Source organism: Carcharhinus amblyrhynchos, chromosome 15 (genome assembly GCF_965287045.1).
Source record: "Carcharhinus amblyrhynchos chromosome 15, sCarAmb.v2.hapA, whole genome shotgun sequence".
NCBI classification, from domain to species: Eukaryota; Metazoa; Chordata; class Chondrichthyes; order Carcharhiniformes; family Carcharhinidae; genus Carcharhinus; species Carcharhinus amblyrhynchos.
Genome location: NC_137338.1, coordinates 24,826,271 through 24,847,617, shown reverse-complemented (window position 1 = coordinate 24,847,617; position 21,347 = coordinate 24,826,271). Strand labels below are relative to the sequence as shown.

Below are 21,347 nucleotides of genomic sequence, written 5' to 3'. Positions count from 1 at the left end.
ACATAAGAAATAGGAGCAGGACTAGGCCATCTAGCCCTTCGAGCCTGCCCTGCCATTCAATAAGATCATGGCTGATCTGTCGTGGCTCAGTTCCACATTCCCGCCCTCTCCCCATAACCCTGAATCCCCTCTCTTATCAAAAACCCATCAACCCGCGTCTTAAAAATATTTAGCGAGGTAGCCTCCACCACTTCAACGGGCAGAGAATTCCAGAGATTCACCACCCTTTGAGTGAAGAAGTTCCTCCTCAACTCCGTTCTAAACTGTGCCCCCTTTATCTTGAGGCTGTGCCCCCTAGTCCTACTATCCTTTCTGAGCGGGAAGAGTCTCTCCACCTCTATCCTATCCATCCCATTCATCATCTTATACGTCTCAATGCGATCTCCCCTCATTCTTCTAAACTCTAACGAGTACAAGCCTAGTTTATTCAGCCTCTCCTCATAGCTCAACCCCCTCAACTCCGGCATCAGCCTAGTAAACCTCCTCTGCACTCCCTCCAAGGCCAAAATATTCTTGCGTAAGTACGGCGCCCAAAACTGCACACAGTACTCCAGCTGCGGCCTCACCAATGCCCTATACAGCTGCAGCAAGACCTCCCTACTTTTATATTCAATCCCCCTCGCTATGAAGGCCAGCATCCCATTCGCCTTCCTGACCACCTGCTGCACCTGCAAGCTGGGTTTTTGCGACTCATGCACAAGGACCCCGAGGTCCCTCTGCACCGTCGCCTGCTGCAGTTTTTTGCCACGTAAGTAATAATCCTTCCTGCCATTATTCCTACCAAAGTGGACCACCTCGCACTTACCAACATTAAATTCCATTTGCCAGTTCCTGGCCCATTCGCCCAGCCTATCTAGATCCTTCTGCAGACTCTCCACACCCTCCGCACAATTTGCCGTTCCACCAATCTTGGTGTCATCAGCAAATTTCGACACCATACACTCGGTTCCCTCCTCCAGATCATATATATAAATGGTAAATAGCTGATGCCCCAGCACCGACCCCTGGGGCACTCCACTAGTCACCATTCGCCAATCCGAATAGCACCCATTGACCCCCACTCTCTGCCTCCTATTTGACAACCAATCCTCTATCCACGCTAACACCCTACCCCCAACTCCATGTCCCCTGACCTTCTGCAATAACCTCTGGTGAGGTACCTCATCAAACGCCTTCTGAAAATCAAGAAAGACCACATCCACCGGCTCCCCTCTATCCACCGCCCTAGACACATCCTCATAGAACTCCAGTAAATTTGTCAGACACGACTTCTCTGTAACGAAACCGTGCTGCGTCTGCTCTATCAAGCAATTCCCCTCAAGATGCCTCGCTATTTCCTCCTTGATGACGGATTCTAACATTTTACCTACAACAGACATTAAACTAACCGGCCTATAATTCCCTGCCTTTTGCCTGGCACCCTTCTTAAACAACGGCATAACATTGGTCGACATTTCAGAGTTTAAGAGTTGACATAACTTCAGAAAGCATACTGGAGGATGTGCCTCTGTCTACATCAATGGGGATAAAGTAGAAAGGGTCAAGCGCTTCAAGTTTTTAAGTATCCAGATCATCAACAGCCTGTCCTGGTTCCGATCATGCCGACACCTGGTCCCCCATGCCGACACATGCCTGCTCCGTCCAAGATCACAAGAAACTACAAAGGGTTGTGAATAAAGCCCAGTCCATCACACAAATAGCCTCCCATCGATTGACACTCTCTACACTTCCTGCTGCCTCAGAAAAGCAGCTTAGCATAAACAAGGACCCCACACACTGTGGACATTTTCTTTTCCACTTTCTCCTGCCAGGAAAACAATACAGAAATCTGAGGTCACGATCAAACCGACTCAAGAACAGCTCCTTCCCTGTTGCCTGACTTTTGAATGGACCTTGCACAAAGTTGATCTTTCTCTCCACCCTAGTTATGAGTGTAACACCACATTCTGCACGCTCTCCTTTCCTTCTCTATGAATGATACGCTTTCTCAGTATAGTGCACAAGAAACAATACTTTTCATTGTATACTAATACATGTGACAATAATAAGTCAAATCAATGAGAAAATGGGATTAGAGCGCCTTCAGCGGTACATCCATGGGCGGAAGGACCTCTTCGGCACTGTGTTACTCTAAGGGTGGGGCTAAGGCCGGAGAAGGTTGAAGTGAGGCTGCGCAGCTCAGATGAAGCAGGAGGTCAGGCAGGGGACAGCGAGTGGGTGGAGCTAAGTAGTGAATAGGCGGAGCCGAGGGGCGGGTGGGAGGAGCCGAGGGGCGAATGGGCGGACCGAGGGACGTGGGAGAATGGACAGAGTAGAACGGCGGAGCCTCCGCGAAGTGATTAGGCATGGACGAATGGGCGGGGTCGGAGCGAATGGGCAGATTTGAGGGGCGGGTGCTGGATGGCTCTTGCGCATGCGCCCTAATGGTCTGGAACTCGAGCACCCGGCCAGTGCGCATGTGCGGGAGCCTGAAGCTTCCAGTAAGTTCTTCCGGGCGGCAGCGCGTGTGTTGTGGTTGCGAGTTTTATTTAAAGATTCCGAGAGTGGGTTTCAGGGCGAATATCAGCGCGGAGTCTGCGAGGGAAAGGTGTTTGTGTGTGTGTGTGTTTGTTTACAGCACTGGCGCAGGGTTATTTATTCCAGAGGCGTCTCTTTGAGCGGTAGTTGTCAGGAGTGTGTTGGTCACCATGGAAACTCTTGCTCACTGTTGTTGGCCTGTCCACCGCAGCTAATCAATGAAGCATGTCCAGCACCGAGCAAGTGCTTTCAGCTTCAGAATCCCTCTCCCTGCAGCTTCATACTCAATAAATAACATGGAGGGAGGCTGACTGAAGTTAGACTGGTCATGCTAAGTTCTCCCTCTGTACCTGAACAGGCGCTGGATTATGGTGACTAGGGGATTTTTGCAGTAACTTCATTGCAGTGTGAAGGTAAGGCCACTTGTGACTTGAATAAATAAATTTTGATTGAGTAAACATGAATTGGAAAAAGTTGTACTGCTGAGCTGAGAGGGAAAAGGGCAGCAGGAAAGATTCGATTTTATTATTGTATCCCAATGCATGTGACAATGAAAAGTGTTGCTTCTTGTGTGCTATACAGACAAAGCATACCGTTTATAGGGAAGGAAATGAAACAGTGCAGAATGTAGCATTACAGTCATAGGGTGGAGAGAAAGATCCACTTGCTACAAGGTAGGTGCATTCAAAAATCTGATAGCAGCAGGGAAGAAGCTGCACTTGAGTCAGTTGGTATGTGACCTCAGACTTTTGCATCTTTTTCCTGACAGAAGAAGGTGGAAGAGAGAATGTCTGGTGTGTGTGGGGTCCTTTAATTATGTTGACTGCTTTATTGAGGCAGCGAGAAATGGTCAGTAGTTTGTGTGATCGATTGAACTACATTCATGACCTTTCAGACAGGAAGTAGAAAGGCCATTTCATAGAATCATACAGTGCAGAAAGAGGCTGTTCGGCCCATCAGGTCTGCAATGACAATAACCCCACCCAGGCCCTATCCCCATATCCCTAAACATTTACTCAGTAATCCCTCTAACATGCATCCTGGGACACTAAGTGGTAATTTAGAATAGCCAATCAACCTAGCCCGCACATCTTTGGACTGTGGGAAGAAACTGGAGCACCTGGAGGAAACCCATGCAGACACGAGGAGAATGTGCAAACTCCACACACAGTGGCCCGAGCTGGGATTCGAACCCAGGTCCCTGGAGCTGTGAACAGCAGTGCTAACTATTTGTGATAAAGTTTTATTGTTTATTCATTAGTGTCAAAAGTAGGTATACATTAACACTGCAATAAAGCTACTGTGAAAATCCCCTTGTTGCCACACTCTGGCACCTGTTCGGGTACACTGAGGGAGAATTTAGCATGCAGTGCATAAAACCAGTGTCTCTTTTGGCCTGTGGGAGGAAACAGGAGCACCTGCAGGAAACCCATGCAGACGTGGGGAGAACGTGCAGACTCTGCACAGCCAGTGACCAAAGCTAGTAATTAAACCCAGATGCCTGGTGCTGTGAGGCAGTAGTGCTGACCACTATGCTACTCAAAACTGAGCAATGGTGCAAAAGGCATATTTAGTTTGCGATTTAGCCTGCATTTAATTCCATGCCATTGCCGTAGGTGAAACTGAAGTGCTGAATGTTATTTTGGTGTTGTTTTGTTTTGTTGTAGCTATGGTTCAGTTGCACATCAAACACGGTAGCGAAAGCCAGTTCTTGCTTGACACTTCAGTCAATGCTGTGGTAGATGACCTAGCCAAGCTGATAACTGCTATTTATAATGGAAGGCTCAAGGTTGACCGGATTTGTACAGGTGTGTATTTTCTTACAAATGTCAAATTAATTGATAGTTTGTTGAGAATAATTTTGACTGTGCAGCAGGCACGACGTTTATGTCCGATACAGTGCTATCAGTACACGGTCTGTTTGCGTATAACTATAAAGTTTTTATGATGTTTTAAACAAATGTGTTTATTTTCTTTTGTTGCCCTTTCCTAATGAACGGTAATGGCTTGAGTGCAATTCCACATGTGCCAACCAGTCTTTAATATTTTGCATTTGGTAGTCAATGAATGTATGCCGTGAGTGTTGGTAGACTGTTTTACCATGAAGGGGAATGCAGTCTTATTTAATGTTTACTTATGTACAGTTTTTAGCAACAATCACTGTAATACGATCAAAGTGGAATACCTGGCATCTATTTTTCCTTCCTTCCCAGTCTAACAAACTGCAAGGCCAAAGAACTGCTACTATACCTCTTTCTGAAAGGAGGTAACTTGGCACAGACAGGCAATTAAAATTTTACTTTTACTTATCTGTATGGTTCAGTTCTGCACCTGATTGGTGAACAATTGAGTTATAAATCAGACAAGAAATAGTGCAGTGTAAAATTGATTTTTTTTATTAACCAAAAATATACTTTATTCATAAAAAACTCTATTAATCTATTTCAAATATACAGGGCTTTGAGCAGCAAACACAACGTGGAATCAAAACACTTTTACAGATCCGTACAAACTACAATGACTACATTTCAAAACTTAAAAAACTATATCCATGCCTCAATATTTACAGATTTGTTCTGATTACAATGATTACATTTCAATACCTAAACCTTTCTACATGCCTCAATTAATTACTGTGTGCCGTTAGTGCTCAGATTGGCACACAGCTCCGCAGGTCGAGGGTGTTCTGCAGTTCCCGGGCCCTCGGTCTGCCTCCGTTAAAAGGCCTTACAGTGTGGCCTTTCCCCACTGTGCCTTTGCGGCGGCTGCCCCAAGCTTCAGCGCATCCCTCAGCACGTAGTCCTGGACCTTGGAATGTGCCAGTGTGCAACACTCGGTCGAGGACAGTTCTTTCTGCTGGAAGGTCAACAAGATTCGGGCGGACCAAAGTGCGTCCTTCACCAAGTTGGTGACCTTCCAGCAGCAGTTGATATTTGTCTCGGTATGCATCCCCGGAAACAGCCCGTAGAGCACAGAGTCCTGCGACACCGAACTGTTGGGGACGAACCTCAACAAATACCACTGCATCTCACTCCAGACCTTCTTTGCAAAGGCACATTCCATAAGGAGGTGTGCGACCGTCTCATCAGCCCCGCAGCCGCTTCGAGGGCAGCGTGCGGTGATGTTGAGACCTCGAGTGTGCATAAAGGATCTGACGGGGAGTGCCCTTCTCACCACCAGCCAAGCCAGATCTTGGTGCTTACCTAATTGTATAACTTGATTCTTTAGTAAATTTTGCAAGTCTTCACTCTTATTCCTATTAAGGCATCAATCTTATGGACAATCTGAACAACTTGATTCACTAATTCTAAAATACGTGGCTTAAATCCTTGTTTTTAACAAATCAAAATGTTGATTAGTTGTAAAATACACTAAAAAAGTCCTGAGTTGGTGCTGGGTTAACTGGTCTGGTACTGTCATGAGAAGAATTCCAAAGGGCTTGAGTTTATCCAGCTTCAAAACATAAAAAGGAGGGGGACCCTGACAAAAATCTGCAACATATTATTAATTCTCCCAATTTGATTGGAATCACCCAGGATTCCCTGTCTTGTAGAAACCACCTTCCCTGATCACAACACCCCTCCCTCACTGGCTTGTGGACCTTGAACCCTCAAACGTCTGACCCAGTGTGTATGTGTTACTGTGAAGCAAATGCTGACACTATACATGATCTATACAAGGGGAAATAAATCATCTTTGGTTTGTAAATAAGTGTTACTTACAACTGGAAATCTTTTTAAACTTCTAACCAATGTCTTATTTTGTAGAAATGGGTGAATTGGCAGAGCATGGCACCTTCCTTCCTATCAATATGCAAGGATTGACAGATGAGCAGATAGAGGAACTGAAACTGAAGGATGAGTGGGCAGAGAAATGCATACCAAGTGGAGGATATGAATTTAAAAAGGACGAATTGGGACGGAGGAATGGACGTGGTAAGACAGCAAGAAGTATTAGTATTGAACACATCTTGCAAAGCTTTCAAACTGAGGCAGTAAAGAGCAAACTGAGCGCAGCAAATAAGAACTGACACAAAGTATTCTTGTTTCAAATAAACTGTAAAGTTTCTAGGTCTAGATGCTATTTCAGCATAGTAACTTTACCAAGTAGATATACACATTTAAGGCAGTGGGAAATAAGTATTATTTTAAGGATGAAGGATTTTGCATAGTGATATGTAATTATTTTGAAAATGTAAATGATAAGAATTCCCTTCTATATTCCAGCTCCTAATCAGTCAATGAAAAACGTTTTAAAAAAGACAGTGGAAGAAGCTAAAGCATTGACATCAAAGGTACTGTTTCAAAAAAAATTGCATTAACCTAGCACCTTTCAGGACATCTCATGATCTGGAGGAGGGAACTGAGTGTATGATGTCGAAATTTGCTGATGACACCAAGATTGGTGGAACGGCAAATTGTGCAGAGGGTGTGGAAAGTCTGCAGAAGGATCTAGATAGGCTGGGCGAATGGGCCAGGAACTGGCAAATGGAATTTAATGTTGGCAATTGTGAAGTTGTCCACTTTGGTAGGAATAATGATAGGAAGGACTATTACTTACGTGGCAAAAAACTGCAGCATGCAACGGTGCAGAGGGACCTCGGAGTCCTTGTGCATGAGTCGCAAAAGCCCAGCCTGCAGGTGCAGCAGGTGGTCAGGAAGACCAATGGGATGCTGGCCTTCATAGCGAGGGGGATTGAATATAAAAGTAGGGAGGTCTTGCTGCAACCGTACAGGGCACTGGTGAGGTCGCAGCTGGAGTACTGTGTGCAGTTTTGGTCACCGCACTTACGCAAGGATATTTTGGCCTTGGAGGGAGTGCAGAGGAGGTTTACTAGGTTGATACCGGAGTTGAGAGGGTTGAACTGAGGAGAGGCTGAATAAACCCTACGGAACCAGGTTAAGGAGCTGCAAATGCAGCTCGAGGACCTTCGGCTCATTCGAGAGAGTGAGGAGGTAATAGATAGGAGCTATCAGCAAGTAGTCACACCAGGGCAACGGGAAGAAGGCACTTGGGTAACTATTAGGAAGGGAAAACCTCAGGTGATGGAGAGCACGCCGGTGGATGTCCCCCTTCAAAATAAGTACTCCGGCTTGAGTACTACTGGCGGGGGACAGCTCATCTGCGGGAGGAAGCGGTGGCCAGGTCTCTGGAGCTGAGCCAGTAAGTCAAAAAATTAGAAAGCGAGCAGAAAGGTAGTGCTAATAGGGGACTCCACAGTGAGGGGGGCGGACAGGCGTTTTTGTGGACGTAGACGTGAGTCGCGGATGGTGATTTGTCTCCCTGGGGCTAGGATCTGGGATGTCTCTAGGCATGTCCCAGACATCCTGAAGGGGGAGGGTGAGGAACCAGAGGCTGTAGTGCATATAGGTACTACTGACATAGGCAAGAAGAGGGAGGCAGTCGTGAAAAGGGACTATAGGGAACTGGGTAGGCAGCTGAGGAAGAGAAAAGCGAAGGTAGTAATCTCAGGATTGCTGCCTGTGCCACGGGAGAATGAGGGCAGGAATGGAATGAGGTGGAGGCTGAATGCATGGCTGAGGGACTGGTGCAGAGGGCAGGGATTTCGGTTCCTAGATCATTGGGACCTCTTTAGGGGCAGATGTGACCTGTACAGTAAAGACGGGTGGCACTTCAATCCCAGGGGGACTAATATCTTGGTGGGAAGACTGGCTAAGGCTGCCGGAGGGACTTTAAACTAGAAAGGATGGGGGGAGGGAATTGTGATGGGGAGACTGGGATGGAGGAGGTTAGCTCCCAGGTAGGGGAGGACTGCAGGCAGTATGAGAGGGAGGTTAGACAGGGGGTGGAGAAGGGAAATGCCCAGACTGAGGGGCTGAAGTGTGTATATTTTAACGCCAGGAGTGTAGTGAATAAGGTAGATGAGCTTAGGGCGTGGATTGCTGCTTGGGAATGTAATGTGGTGGCCATTACGGAGACTTGGATGTCTCAGGGACAGGACTGGGTACTTCAGGTGCCAGGATTCAGATGCTTCAGGAAGGACAGGGAGGGTTGCAGAAGAGGTGGTGGAGTGGCACTGTTGATCAGGGACAGTGTCATGGCTGCAGAGAAGGAGGATGCCGTGGAGGGACTATCTACAGAGTCTCTGTGGGTGGAAGTTAGGAACAGCAAAGGGTCGAAAACTTTGCTGAGTGTATTCTACAGGCCGCCCAATAGTGACAGGGAAGTTGAGGTGCAGATAGGGAAACAGATTCAAGAGAGATGTAGTAATAACAGAGTTGTGATGGGAGACTTCAATTTCCCAAACATCGACTGGAATATCCCTAGGGTAAGGGGTTTGGATGGGGAGGAATTTGTTAGGTGTGTTCAGGAAGGTTTCCTGACACAGTACGTGGATAAGCCTACGAGGGGAGAGGCTGTACTTGACCTGGTACTGGCGAATGAACCAGGACAGGTGATGGATCTCTCAGTAGGAGAGCATCTTGGGAATGGTGATCATAATTCTATCTCCTTCACAATTGCATTGGAACGAGATAGGATCAGGCAGGCTAGGAAGGTGTTTGTCTGGAGTAAGGGGAAATACAAAGAAGTCAGGAAGTTACTTGGACAAATAAACTGGAAGGAGGTGTTCTTAGGGAAACGTACCGAAGGAAGGTGGCAGATATTCAAGGAATGTTTGTCTGGAGCTCTGCATGACAACGTTCCGATGAGACAAGGGGGTTTTGGTAGGTCGCGGGAACTGTGGTGCACGAAGGCTGTGGTGAACCTAGTCAGGAGGAAAAGGAAGGTGTACAAAAGGTTCAGGGAACTAGGAGATGTTAAGGATTGTAGAAAGGAGCTTAAAAGGGAAATTAGGAGAGCCAGAAGGGGTCATGAGAAGACCTTGGCGGGTAAGATTAAGGAGAATCCCAAGGCCTTCTATAAATATGTGAAAAGTAAAAGGATGAGAAGAGAAGGGATAGGACCTATAAAAGGTGAAGGGGGAAAGGTCTGTGTGGAACCAGAAGAAATGGCAGAGGTGCTTAATGAGTACTTTGCCTCAGTATTCACAGTGGAAACTGATCTGGGAGATTTTGCTACGGATTTGCAGCAGATGGAAAAGATTGACTATGTGGATATTAAGGAGGAGGATGTGTTAGAACTTCTGAATTCTATCAAGATAGATAAGTCGCCGGGACCAGATGGGATGTACCCCAGGATACTGTGGGAGGCGAGGGAAGTGATTGCAGAGCCCCTGGCGATGATCTTTGCGTCGTCAATGGACACGGGAGAGGTTCCGGAAGATTGGAGGATTGCGGATGTAGTTCCTATTTTCAAGAAAGGGAACAGAGATAGCCCGGGAAATTACCGACCGGTGAGTCTGACCTCAGTGGTTGGTAAGCTGATGGAGAGGCTTCTGAGGGACAAGATTTACGAGTATTTGGAGAGGTTTGACATGATCAGAAATAGTCAGCATGGTTTTGTCAAGGGCAGGTCGTGCCTTACAGGCCTAGTTGAGTTTTTCAAAAATGTGACTGAACACGTTGACGAAGGAAGTGCAGTGGACGTGGTGTACATGGACTTTAGCAAGGCGTTTGATAAGGTCCCCCATGCAAGACTTCTTGAGAAGGTGAGAGGGCATGGGATCCAAGGGCCTTTGGCCTTGTGGATCCAGAACTGGCTTGCCTGCAGAAGGCAGAGCGTGGTTGTGGATGGGTCTTTTTCGGCATGGAGGTCAGTCACCAGTGGAGTGCCCCAGGGATCTGTTCTAGGACCCTTGCTGTTTGTCATTTTCATAAATGACCTAGATGAGGAAGTGGAGGGATGGGTAAGTAAGTTTGCTGATGACACAAAGGTCAGTGGTGTTGTGGATGGTCTGGAAGGATGTCAAAAGTTGCAGCAGGACATAAATAGGATGCAGGACTGGGCGGAGAAGTGGCAGATGGACTTCAACGCGGATAAATGTGTAGTCGTCCATTTTGGCAGAACCAATGGGATGAACGAGTACACTATCAAGGGCAGGAGTCTTAGTAGTGTTGAAGAGCAGAAGGATCTTGGGGTCCGGGTCCACAGGACTCTTAAATCGGCCTCGCAGGTGGAGGATGTGGTCAAGAAGGCGTATGGTGTACTGGCCTTCATTAATCGAGGGATTGAGTTTAGGAATCGGGAGGTAATGCTGCAACTTTATAAGACCCTTGTCAGGCCTCATTTGGAGTACTGCGCACAGTTCTGGTCGCCTCACTATAGGAAGGACGTAGAAGCTATTGAAAGGGTACAGAGGAGATTTACAAGGATGTTGCCTGGACTGGGAGGCATGCCTTATGAAGTTAGGTTGAGGGAGCTGGGACTCTTTTCCTTGGAGAGACGAAGGTTGAGAGGCGACCTGATAGAAGTTTATAAAATGTTGAGAGGAATAGATAGGGTGGATTCTCAGAGGCTATTTCCCCGGGTTGAAATGGTCGCTACGAGAGGACACAGATTGAAGGCGCGGAGAGGCAAGTACAGAAGTGATGTTAGGGGTAAGTTTTTCACTCAGAGGGTGGTGAGTGAATGGAATCAGCTGCCATCAGTGGTGGTGGAGGCGAACTCGCTGGGGTCTTTTAAAAGACTCCTGGATGAGTATATGGGATTTAATGAGATTGGGGGTTATAGATAGGTCTATAGATTGGTAGGTGTTGATGTGATCGGCGCAACTCGTGGGCTGAAGGGCCTGTTTGTGCTGTAGTGTTCTATGTTCTATGTTCTAATCTAGGCTTGTACTCGTTAGAGTTTAGAAGAATGAGGGGATATCTCATTGAGACGTATAAGATGATGAATGGGATGGATAGGATAGAGGTGGAGAGGCTCTTCCTGCTCAGAAAGGACAGTAGGACTAGAGGGCACAGCCTCAAGATAAGGGGGGGGGGACAGTTTAGAACGGAGTTGAGGAGGAACTTCTTCGCTCAAAGGGTGGTGAATCTCTGGAATTCTCTGCCCGTTGAAGTGGTGGAGGCTGCCTCGCTAAATATATTTAAGACGCGGGTTGATAGGTTTTTGATAGGCAAGGGGATTAAGGGTTATGGGGAGAGGGCGGGAAAGTGGAACTGAGCCATGACAGATCAGCCATGATCTTATTGAATGGCGGGGCAGGCTCGAAGGGCTAGATGGCCTACTCCTGCTCCTATTTCTTTCTTTCTTTCAAGAAATGCTCATGTTTAAAAAAAAAGGGCAGATAATTCTGGTCCAGCAAGGTACCAAAACAACAAAGATGATCTAATTTAGTGATGTTGTTTGTGGGTGAATTATTGACCAGAGCAACAGAAGACCTTCCCTTCTTCAAATGGACCCTTGGAATCTTCTGCATCCACTCAGGAGATCATCTGAAAGGTGGCATGTCATTAAAAATTGGAAGATAACAGAACATGTTTCCATTTTTGTCAGTCTATCAGCTGTGGCTCAGTTAGCACTCTTACCTCTGAGTCACAAGGTCCTGGGTTAAAGTCCCATTCTAAGGCCTGGGGACAAAAATCAAGACTTTAAACTTCAATGCAGGACTGAAGGAGCTCTGCATTGTCAGAGGTGCTTTTGCTTCCAAGTGTTTATGACTGAATTGGATCTATCATTAGTTTTAGGATTTGTTGAAGCATTGATGGCAATAAAGCAAGGAATGAGAAAAATCCAATTTATTGTATCTTCGAATCTGCCTTAGTCATTTAATCTTGTTGAAAATCTTGGAGAACTGAATGCTCAATATCATGCAAAGTTAAAGGTTAATAGTAGAACTTTTCAAATTGTGAGGCGATAGACTTCATATAAACTGGTTGCTTTGAAGTATTATGCAAAGAATGCATCTTGTCTTCTGATATTGATTGTGCAAAGAAATGCAAGAAAGTAATGAAGTCAACCATGCATGATTAAGATCTAATTTTAGAGACTTGTGTAATAAAGATAAGTAAATGACTTGTATTGAAAGATAAATTAATAGAGCCTGTTCTTCAAATTGATTACGAACAGTTGTATCAGAAAATTTTGTTTAAGGGAAGTAGATTTGGAGTAGACAACTGCAACTGTTTTCGTAAATGCACTGCCTTCCAAAGCATTTGGGAATAGACGTATCATAGGTCTGTCTTATACATGTGATTTTTGATGGGGGTAAACTATGATGTACGAAGGAACATGGGTTTTGAATAGTCTTTCAGAGTTCAAAAGATAGCGTTTGAAGTTGAAATCCACCCTGATCCAGATTGAGTGGATTAATAAAATCTGTTTTATATGCTAGATCATAAAATGTCTTGTGCTTGCTCAATGTGTTATGAGCCACAACACACAGGAGATTGAGTACTAACAAAATTCTGGGAAATTGCCACATTGCTTTCTTGACTCCAAACGTTTGGAATTTGCTTCTGGTCCCAGTTTGTCTTCCAGCTTTTTCAGTAAATTGACTATTTTTGCTGGAAATTTATTGTGGAAAATGTCTTCAGCAAGAAGGAAATTCTTGTAATATCTATTAATGAGGCTAGTTTATGTCCTAATTTAAATATCTTAGGTTTACACGGTATGAAAATCAAACAGAATTTGATTCTATTTCCAGTCATTTTAATTCTTTCTATTTTGAATTGGTGGCCTTTTTCAGTTCATTTAGTTTTTTATTGCAATACAAAATACAATGAAAACTGAATTATTCCATCACATGATCTCTGTCATTGCTATTTCAAATATTACATGGAGATTAATTGATTTTTCAAGAATGTCTAGGATTTTGTTTTCATATACTGATTAGGAACATAGAATGGAATATGCCCTAATTTGCAAGTATCTCAAGTTGTATCTTTAATAGATCTTGATGTTCTGATTTAGGATTTATCTGGCAATTAGACAATTGGAACAAAGTAATTGTTTAAGTATTAGTAGTTTAAACATTTCAATATCCCTCACTTTAGCGGAACTTCTGAACCAACTCTACGCCAATTTAAGTATTTTGATGCCATCTAATCAGTTCACTGTCTAATAAATTATTTGAATATGTTAATTTCGTGAACAAATAAATTAAAAATGCGCTGAGATGATACTGGCGCACTGGAACCCGATCTGTCCTTGACTCACGATACCCACTTTTGCTCACTTTCCAGCACATTCAGTCATTTGTGGACTGGAGCAAGGGCTGCTTGATTTCTTCTTCCTCTGATTTTGGTATAAGTTGTATTTTTGTCTGGATATTGCCATGCTTGAGAGAAACTACCTCAGTAAATCATCTGATCCAATCCTGGGTCAACTCATTGTTATGCAGGGTGTTGGTAGGATCAAATATTTTTTAGTAGCATGGTAGAACAAAGAACAAAATCAGCCCGGGAAACAGGCCCTTTGGCCCAACGAGCCCCCGCCGCCATCTCAACACCACCAGTCCACCTCTCTACCCATGACCCCTATCTAATGTTTTATGGCCATCCAGATTGAGGGAAACTGATTTAGGGACAATTTATTCCTGCCAATCAGCCTAACAGCACATCTTTGGGGTGTGGGAGGAAACCGGAGCACCCGGAGAAAACCCACGCAAGCATGGGGAGAATGCGCAAACTCCCACAGACACCGGCCCAAATCCATGTGTCTGCACAGCAATCGGCGACAGTCACTGAGCTGTCGTCTTGCCCAGTATTATGGTATATTGCTCATGTTTTGTAATGTAACTTTCAGTGCAAGATTCTTATCAAAAATGCAATTGTGTTTTTAGAAACAAGTTCAGGCTGGTGTATGTGTGACAATGGAGATGGTAAAGGATGCACTTGACCAATTGCGTGGGGCTGTTATGATTGTTTATCCCATGGGGCTGCCACCACATGATCCAGTCCGACAGGAATTTGAAGATAAAGAAGACCTGGCAGGATTGCAGGTAAATAGAAAACAATATTCATTGCATTGGACTGTAAGATATAACTCATTCCCCTCTATGGGCTGAAGGGCCTCTTTCTGTACTGTAGGGTTCTATGATTCTATTATTTGGTTCAAAGCAGCATTTGGAACCATGTGAATGTTTCATTTTGTAAAGATTCAGTAAAATGAGATGAGCAAATGATGAAAATGCCACCCGGTTTTCTTTTACATTGTTAGCAGAGGTCATTAATTGTTTAATTCTGTGATCTTGTTATTTTTGTAGGCTGGGAAGTCGGTGATTGAGGAGTCTGATGCTCAGCTATGGTGGGCTGGAAAAGAGTTGCAGAGACACAAGAAACTTTCTGACTACATAGGCAATAATGAAAAAACTAAAATTGTTGTAAAAGTCCAAAAAGTAAGTACAAACAGTTTTTCCAGACCGGCATTTAAATGTTAATTTTTGGGTAAATTGTGAAAACTTGCTTTGCATTCCCTTTGAGTTTAGAAGTTTGGATGATCTGGTTGAGGTATTCAAAAGAATGATTTGGTAGAGCAAATGCTGATTAAACTGTTTTCTCTGCTAATGCAAAGCAGCCTAATCTTTACATTTAGAATTTTAGTAGTAAAATCAGGAAGCACTTTTTTTATGAAAGGTAAAATATCTAAAACTGTTTGCTTTCATCCTCATGTAGCCCTGAAAGCCCAACTGCCCAAATTTAGGGACCAATAGTACTGGACTAGCAAAGTGGAGGGCTGCAGTTGAATTTTGATCATGGCAGCTCACCACCATCTTCTTGAGGACAACTAGGAATGGGCCATAAATTCTGGCCCATATCCCATAAATTAATTTTAAAAAAGTCAACTTGTGAAATTGAGTTAAATCTCATAATTTGTGAGTTGGCATAAGGAAAAAATATTATCTTGAAAGACACTGGATTGAAATAAAAATTCAACTATTTCATTAAGGTTCTTCAGTGAAAGGATCCTACCATGTACTTTAGCCATACATATGCCTCATTTCCACATTATGTGGAACAAGTCTGTTGTCTATCAGTTGTGAAAACAAAATCTATAGATGGAGGCGGTGTGCTTCTATCAAAAGGAAACTGTTGAGGTGTGGGGGTAGGATTTTCTGGTCTCCCATGGTGTTTGTCATGGCAGGTGGCAGTGTGCTGTTGGTCGGTGATGGGACCTTCTAGTCCCACTGCTGTCAATGGTGTCAGTTTTCCAAGCTTTCCATGGATCTTCTGCCAACATTACACCAGACAATTGGGAAATCCCTTGTTGCAGTTCAAACCTTATATTCATTCAACTTTAGGATACGAGGTGAAATGTTCTCTGCTAACTCAGCTGGTTAAATCAGTGAGTAGCAAAGCCAGACAGGACTGTAGGCATGATAGCTGTTCTGTGCTGATTTCAGCAGAGGGCAGTATTAGAAGCACTACACACAGCATTGACATTCCTAAGAAAAGAGAGCGATTAGCATAGGTTCCTACTCCTGATAACTATCCAATTTTATATTGCCATATGGTTGTTAATTTTGAATGACTGCTGCCAAGTCCTGAACTATGATTTCCTTCCCTCCTAGCTAACACAATTTCTGGCCACTTGAGCCGAGTATTGGAGGGCAACCAGTGCCTTTGGAATGTTTCCAGGACAGAAAGGGTGCAAAAAAAAGACATGTTTTTAAAACAAAAAAAAGTCATGCAGCTTTTGTAAGTCAATGCAGTTAACACTCACGATTTGATTTTATTCACAGCGAGGTCAAGGAGCTCCAGCTAGAGAGCCGATTATCAGTGAGGATGAGCAGAAACAAATGATGATGCACTATTACAGGCGACAAGAGGAGCTCAAGGTACAGATATTATTTAATTTAGATTAAATGTTGGATGGAATTTTACTGGCCTGCCTACCACGGGAAATAGAGCAGGTGGTGGGGTGGAGCATGGACTGGTTCTTTGACCTCCGGTGGGATTTTATGGCTTCAGGACGAGAGAGGCTGTAAAATCCTCTCTCAGCCTCTGGTTCAAATCTCTAAGAGTGGTGGCAGTTCATAGAGGCCTGCTTCCTTGCCTTACCCTTTGCTTGATGTGGAGTGGTTCCCCTCAAGCAATTAACTCTCTGATGGAGAACGATGCCCATGGTCCTTCATGGACTCTAGTTAACAGCCTATCTATTATCAGATCAAAACCATAAAGTAACAATACTGTACCTAAGATCAGTTAAGAACCATTATTGTCATCAGGACCCTTTGAATTAATTTTTCCAACCATATCATCATCTGGTTATCATTACCATTTGTTTACTAGAAAGATTTATGTTCAACTCAGACATGGTTGGATAATAAAAATGTCTCCAAACAGCTAACTAGCTGTGCTGTGTCAGAAGATGGTATGGTTGGAAAAATTAATTCAAAGGATGACATTAATGGCTCTTAACTGACCTTAGGTACAGTATTGTTACTTTATGGTTTTGATCTGGTACTGGATAGGTTGTTAGCTAGGGGATTTTCATAGTAACTTCATGGTAACTTCATTGCAGCGTGACGCTAATAAATAAACTTTCAGAAAGTTTAATGTGAATTTGGAAATAGAGATTTTTAATTGAAGTATGTTTTTAAGATATCATTGCTACTGCACAAACAGTAGTCTCCAAAATAATTCGTTGCAATTACACAAGTAGTACAGTCTCTGAAATCATTCAATCACTCCATACATCTTAGCTAAATGTATTATGTTGGGTGATCATAGAGATCAGGATGTTGAAGGCTTCTGCTTTCAATTTGTGCTAAGTTAGCTCAAATTGACCATAGCAGTCTTTGGAGCATCCTATCTGGTTTTATTGTCTCAGAAGAAAAGTGTCATATTTCATGCATGCAGTTATTATGTAATAATTCATGTTGAAAACTGCATTGGTGGGCATTGATGTGAGTATGAATTTGAGTATAGCCACTATCTTCCCATGGTAATTAGTCAGAAGATATTTGCCTAGGATCACATGAAGAATCATCTTGGCAAGGAACCAGAGGTTGGCTGGCACACTGAGCTGTCAATATGAGTCCTAATTTTGATAGAAGGTAAAGGCTGAAATCTCTCCCTTATTGTTATTTTCCAAGAAAATTCAGTGCTGATATGCCATGCACATTTAGAAGAAATTATTAAGAATTTGGACATAGTCAACAAACTCAAAATTTCTAAAAGAAATCAACAGAAGAATCCCAGTTCAAAAATATGGTCATTATAACAAAAATAGTAAAATATTAGAATCGTATCTTTTTCTAACAGGAAAATCTCCTGCATTTTCAAGTGTTTGGAAAATAATTTTTTTGTTGTTGGTTAGAATTAAATGTTTAAGATTATACTTGTACTGGAAAGTTACATTTGGGGGAAAGGATGCTAGCTTCTACCATGATAAAGTCATTTCTTCTTTTTGCAGAAACTTGATGAAAATGATGATGAATCATACCTCGACTCAGATTGGTCGGACAGGTATGCTCTGAAAAGACAGTTTCAGGGTGTAAAAGACATCAAGTGGGGTCCTAGAAAATAATGACAATCAATTCCCATAGCACATTTCTCATCTCTTTTCCAGTCGCAACGTTACATAAGGACACTAGCTTTTATAAAAAATACTTGAGTGTTTGTTACATTGGAGAATCATCAATTCATCGTCATGGAAACTTCCTCTGCTTTATGATTTAAGTCTTATTGTTACGTCAGTTAGTCAACTCCTGAAACAAATAGAGAGCCTTGGATAACCTTTAGATTTCCAAAGGAATGCTGCCGGTGATACTGGTGAACCTAATATGTCAATAGGAGTTTTAGATTTCTTTTGATGATTTGAAAACACTTGTATTCATGTTAAATAAATATTTATTTTCCAATTTGTATGATGTTTATGTTGCCTTTTTTTTTGCAAGATTCATCAGCAGATTCATGGTTGTAAGAAATGTACAATAAGCCATTGGCCCAGATTTTGCACCGAAAATAACAATGAGGCCTTCAGTACACACTATTATGTAATAAATCGTACAGCAGCTTCCAAAGTATGTACCTCTGCAGCTAAAAGTGGAAGTTCAGAAGTTACAGCATAAGTTGCCCTGCTAACCCATCCCAAGGCTGCGTTATGACCGTACCTTGACAATGAATTTCACTTGCACTAAATGTGCAGAAAACAGTAATGCTGATGCATTCAGCTGCAAGTAAATTTTTAACTGTGACCAATCAAAATTGCTGCCAAAAAGCTCTTTGGCCTTGAAAATGTACTCTTACAAGGGCGGAATCTAATTCCTTTAGAATTCAATTAGTGTTGGAGATTTATTTTACTTCAGTCACTTTTATCTTTTGCCCTTAATCCCAATCTTTATTTCATTTTCTGTGCTTGATTCAAATCTAATTTACAATTTTTGGTTTAAACTCTGATGTGGATTCTTCATTGTGGTTGAAGGGCCTCACTTTTTTGCTCTGCACCCTTCACAGATCCTCTGTCGAGGGTGGTGCCCAATAACAGCAAGTCTACGTTCAAAATCCCACAAAAATGCTTTGACCAGCTGCTAGTCTAGTGAATTACACATGCAGTTCCTTCCCCATGACTGAAAAATCAGTGAAATTGTGTTGATATCGAATGTTGAACTTCTGACAGTTTGCAACATAACTCATTATTTGAAATTACATTCATTTTTTGACTGGGCTATGCTTCTGCATTTGCTTAAACTAGGACAGAAGGGGGAGCTACATTCCATTTTTAAAAAATGAAATGCTTTTCATAAAGTTTATTTATTAATCACAATTAGGCTTACATTCACACTGCAATGAAGTTATTGTGAAAATCTCCCTAGTTGTCACTGGCACCTGTTCGGATACACTGAGGGAGAATTTATTATGGCCAATGCACCTAACCTGCACATCTTTGCAGCATGGGAGGATACTGGAGCATTTGGAGGAAACCCGTGCAGACACAGGGAGAAAGTGCAAACTCCACACACACTGACCAAAGCAGGAATGCAGACCCATGTCTCTGGCTCTGTGAGGCAGCAATGCTAGCCACTGAGCCACCATGCCACCCTGAAATTTCAGAATTTTGAAATCACATTTGGAAGAAGATTCAGTTGCTATAAACTTGAAAGAAAATAAACTTTTGCATTAATTGTAGAGGTTAAGAATTCTTTGCCTAGGTATCTTGAGTAAAAGTCACCAATATGATTTCCATTTTTAAATTCCAAAGCTAATGTTTTTATATCAACTCAAGTTGCGAATGAGGGAGGCATTTCAATTAAAAGAATTTAAAAATAGTATCCCAGTTAACGTTAAATCCCACGTTGCGGAATAGAGTCTCAAGGGTGAGGGACATGGTTGCAAAGCCGATGATTCTGCGGTAACTCACTTATCTTTGAATCAAAGTACGTTCGAACTCCAATTTTCACAAGCAATGGAAGAATAAGAAAACAGAAAGCAAAGGAGAAACAGGCTTGAGAAGCAAAGAGAACAGAGTAGAATGAGCAGACAAATTGGTACCTCCACAGTGCTGTAAGGAAGGAATGTACTTTAATGATGTCCTGGGACTGAGATGATTGGCCTCCCACAACCATAGTCACTGTGTGCTGGGTATGACTTCACCCAGTGGTGAATCCCCTGGTCCCCATTGCTTTGCCTCTTCTGCTACACTTGGTCAAATGCTGCCTTGGTGTCAATGGTATGCAATAACAACACAGGATTGGCTAACCTTTTCCTGTTGACCATTTTTGTCTGTTGCTAAATTCTATTCAAAGGGAATTAGGTTGTTTTGAAAAAGCACAAAACAATTCAAATAGAAGAATATTACACACTTGAGGGATTGGGAATTAGATTTGTGACAAAGTGAAGAATGTCACGGCCGCAGACTTGTGCAAATGGCCTGTTTCTGTGCTGTAGAATGTTATGACTGTGCTTATTCATTGAATCAGTTTCAATTCAAAGTTTACATTTGTTAAGCACAAAGTCCTTATATCTATTTGATGAATTTGTATCTGGATTACTTTCAGTGGGCCTGCTGTCAAATTTATACTGAAGTTTGTAAGGGAGGCCCATTAAACTCAGCTGGAAACTAAGAGGGGGGTAACTAAAATCTGGATACCTTCCAGAATTCAATTTGCTGTGGATTAAAGGGGAAGAATTGGGTGGATACAAAGCAGAAGGTTGAGAGGGAGAGAGCAGAAAAGAAACAGAGAAAGCAGCACAGTTACTCATGGATAAAAGAAGCATGGATACAGGTAAAAAGAGAGGACAAAATGTTGACCACAGGTACACCAGGGGACAGAGACAGATAGACAAAAAGACGTCAATCAGTGCACACAAGAACAGACAGAAGGAAATTGGAATGTCAAATACTTGAACACTGAATGTGCTTGACCATAAAGAAAACACATTATACAAGGACACTTGCTTTTATAAAAAAAAAGTGTTGGTTACATTGGGCAATCACTGATTCATCTTCATGAAAACTTCCTCAGTGAATTGTGTCACATACGCTTTCAAGTAACGAAAAAAAATTTGGCCCCTCTCCTTCATTATTTTGCTGAAGGAAATAATTGCCCATTCCATGCTTTGAAAGTGTGACATGGGTTAGGTCTTTTGACGTTTCATATATCTTCAGCATCCATACACCATATAGAGCTGTTGATGCCAGGGAAATATGTGCTGGTGAACAACTATACAAATTAGAACCCTATTTTAACAAATGTGCAGAGTTGATTTTAGAATTGAGATAAATTCAAATGATTTAATACCTAAATAAGCATGACTTCAGCTACTCATGTCCTACCTGTTTGCACAAAGGTTTTAATGAGTGAGTTTATTGTCCCCTCATTGCCAGGCATGATTTTATTGAGAAGGTATTTAAAATATGACAGGTGGTTAGTGTACTGCCTTCCCGCCTAGCCCCTCGACCCATTTCCTATAAGACTGTGGATGGGTAAAGCTTATCCATCATTTGGTCAGTTAAGGGGTTCAATAACATATCAATTAAAGGCCCAATTTTGCTTCCACTGCCATAATATGGTTGGCGAT

The 21,347-nt window shown here is 42.8% G+C and overlaps 1 protein-coding gene across 4 annotated transcripts; it reads left to right on the top strand.

The window, feature by feature from the left end:
* The first annotated feature begins 2,398 nt into the window (after positions 1-2,398).
* cfap298 (cilia and flagella associated protein 298) lies at positions 2,399-18,191 on the top strand. Of its 4 annotated transcripts, none has more exons than XM_080203236.1 (8): positions 2,399-2,480; positions 4,185-4,325; positions 6,285-6,452; positions 6,744-6,811; positions 14,165-14,323; positions 14,588-14,719; positions 16,064-16,159; positions 17,740-18,191. In XM_080203236.1, the coding sequence occupies exons 1-8, from the start codon at positions 2,414-2,416 to the stop codon at positions 17,851-17,853; spliced, it is 945 nt and encodes a 314-aa protein (XP_080059362.1). In that variant the 5' UTR covers positions 2,399-2,413; the 3' UTR covers positions 17,854-18,191. The 4 variants fall into 4 exon arrangements, with proteins under 4 accessions (XP_080059362.1, XP_080059363.1, XP_080059366.1 ...); XM_080203237.1 differs by lacking the exon at positions 2,399-2,480 and adding an exon at positions 2,487-2,587; XM_080203240.1 differs by lacking the exon at positions 2,399-2,480 and adding an exon at positions 2,490-2,595.
* The last annotated feature ends 3,156 nt before the right edge of the window (positions 18,192-21,347 follow it).

Bases quoted from the DNA above. Each gene is read 5' to 3' on its own strand.
- cfap298 (XM_080203236.1), top strand. From the start codon at position 2,414: ATGCGCCCTAATGGTCTGGAACTCGAGCACCCGGCCAGTGCGCATGTG. The intron at 14,720-16,063 runs GTAAGTACAAAC...TTTTATTCACAG, and splicing joins TTGTTGTAAAAGTCCAAAAA to CGAGGTCAAGGAGCTCCAGC. The intron at 16,160-17,739 runs GTACAGATATTA...TTCTTTTTGCAG, and splicing joins GGCGACAAGAGGAGCTCAAG to AAACTTGATGAAAATGATGA.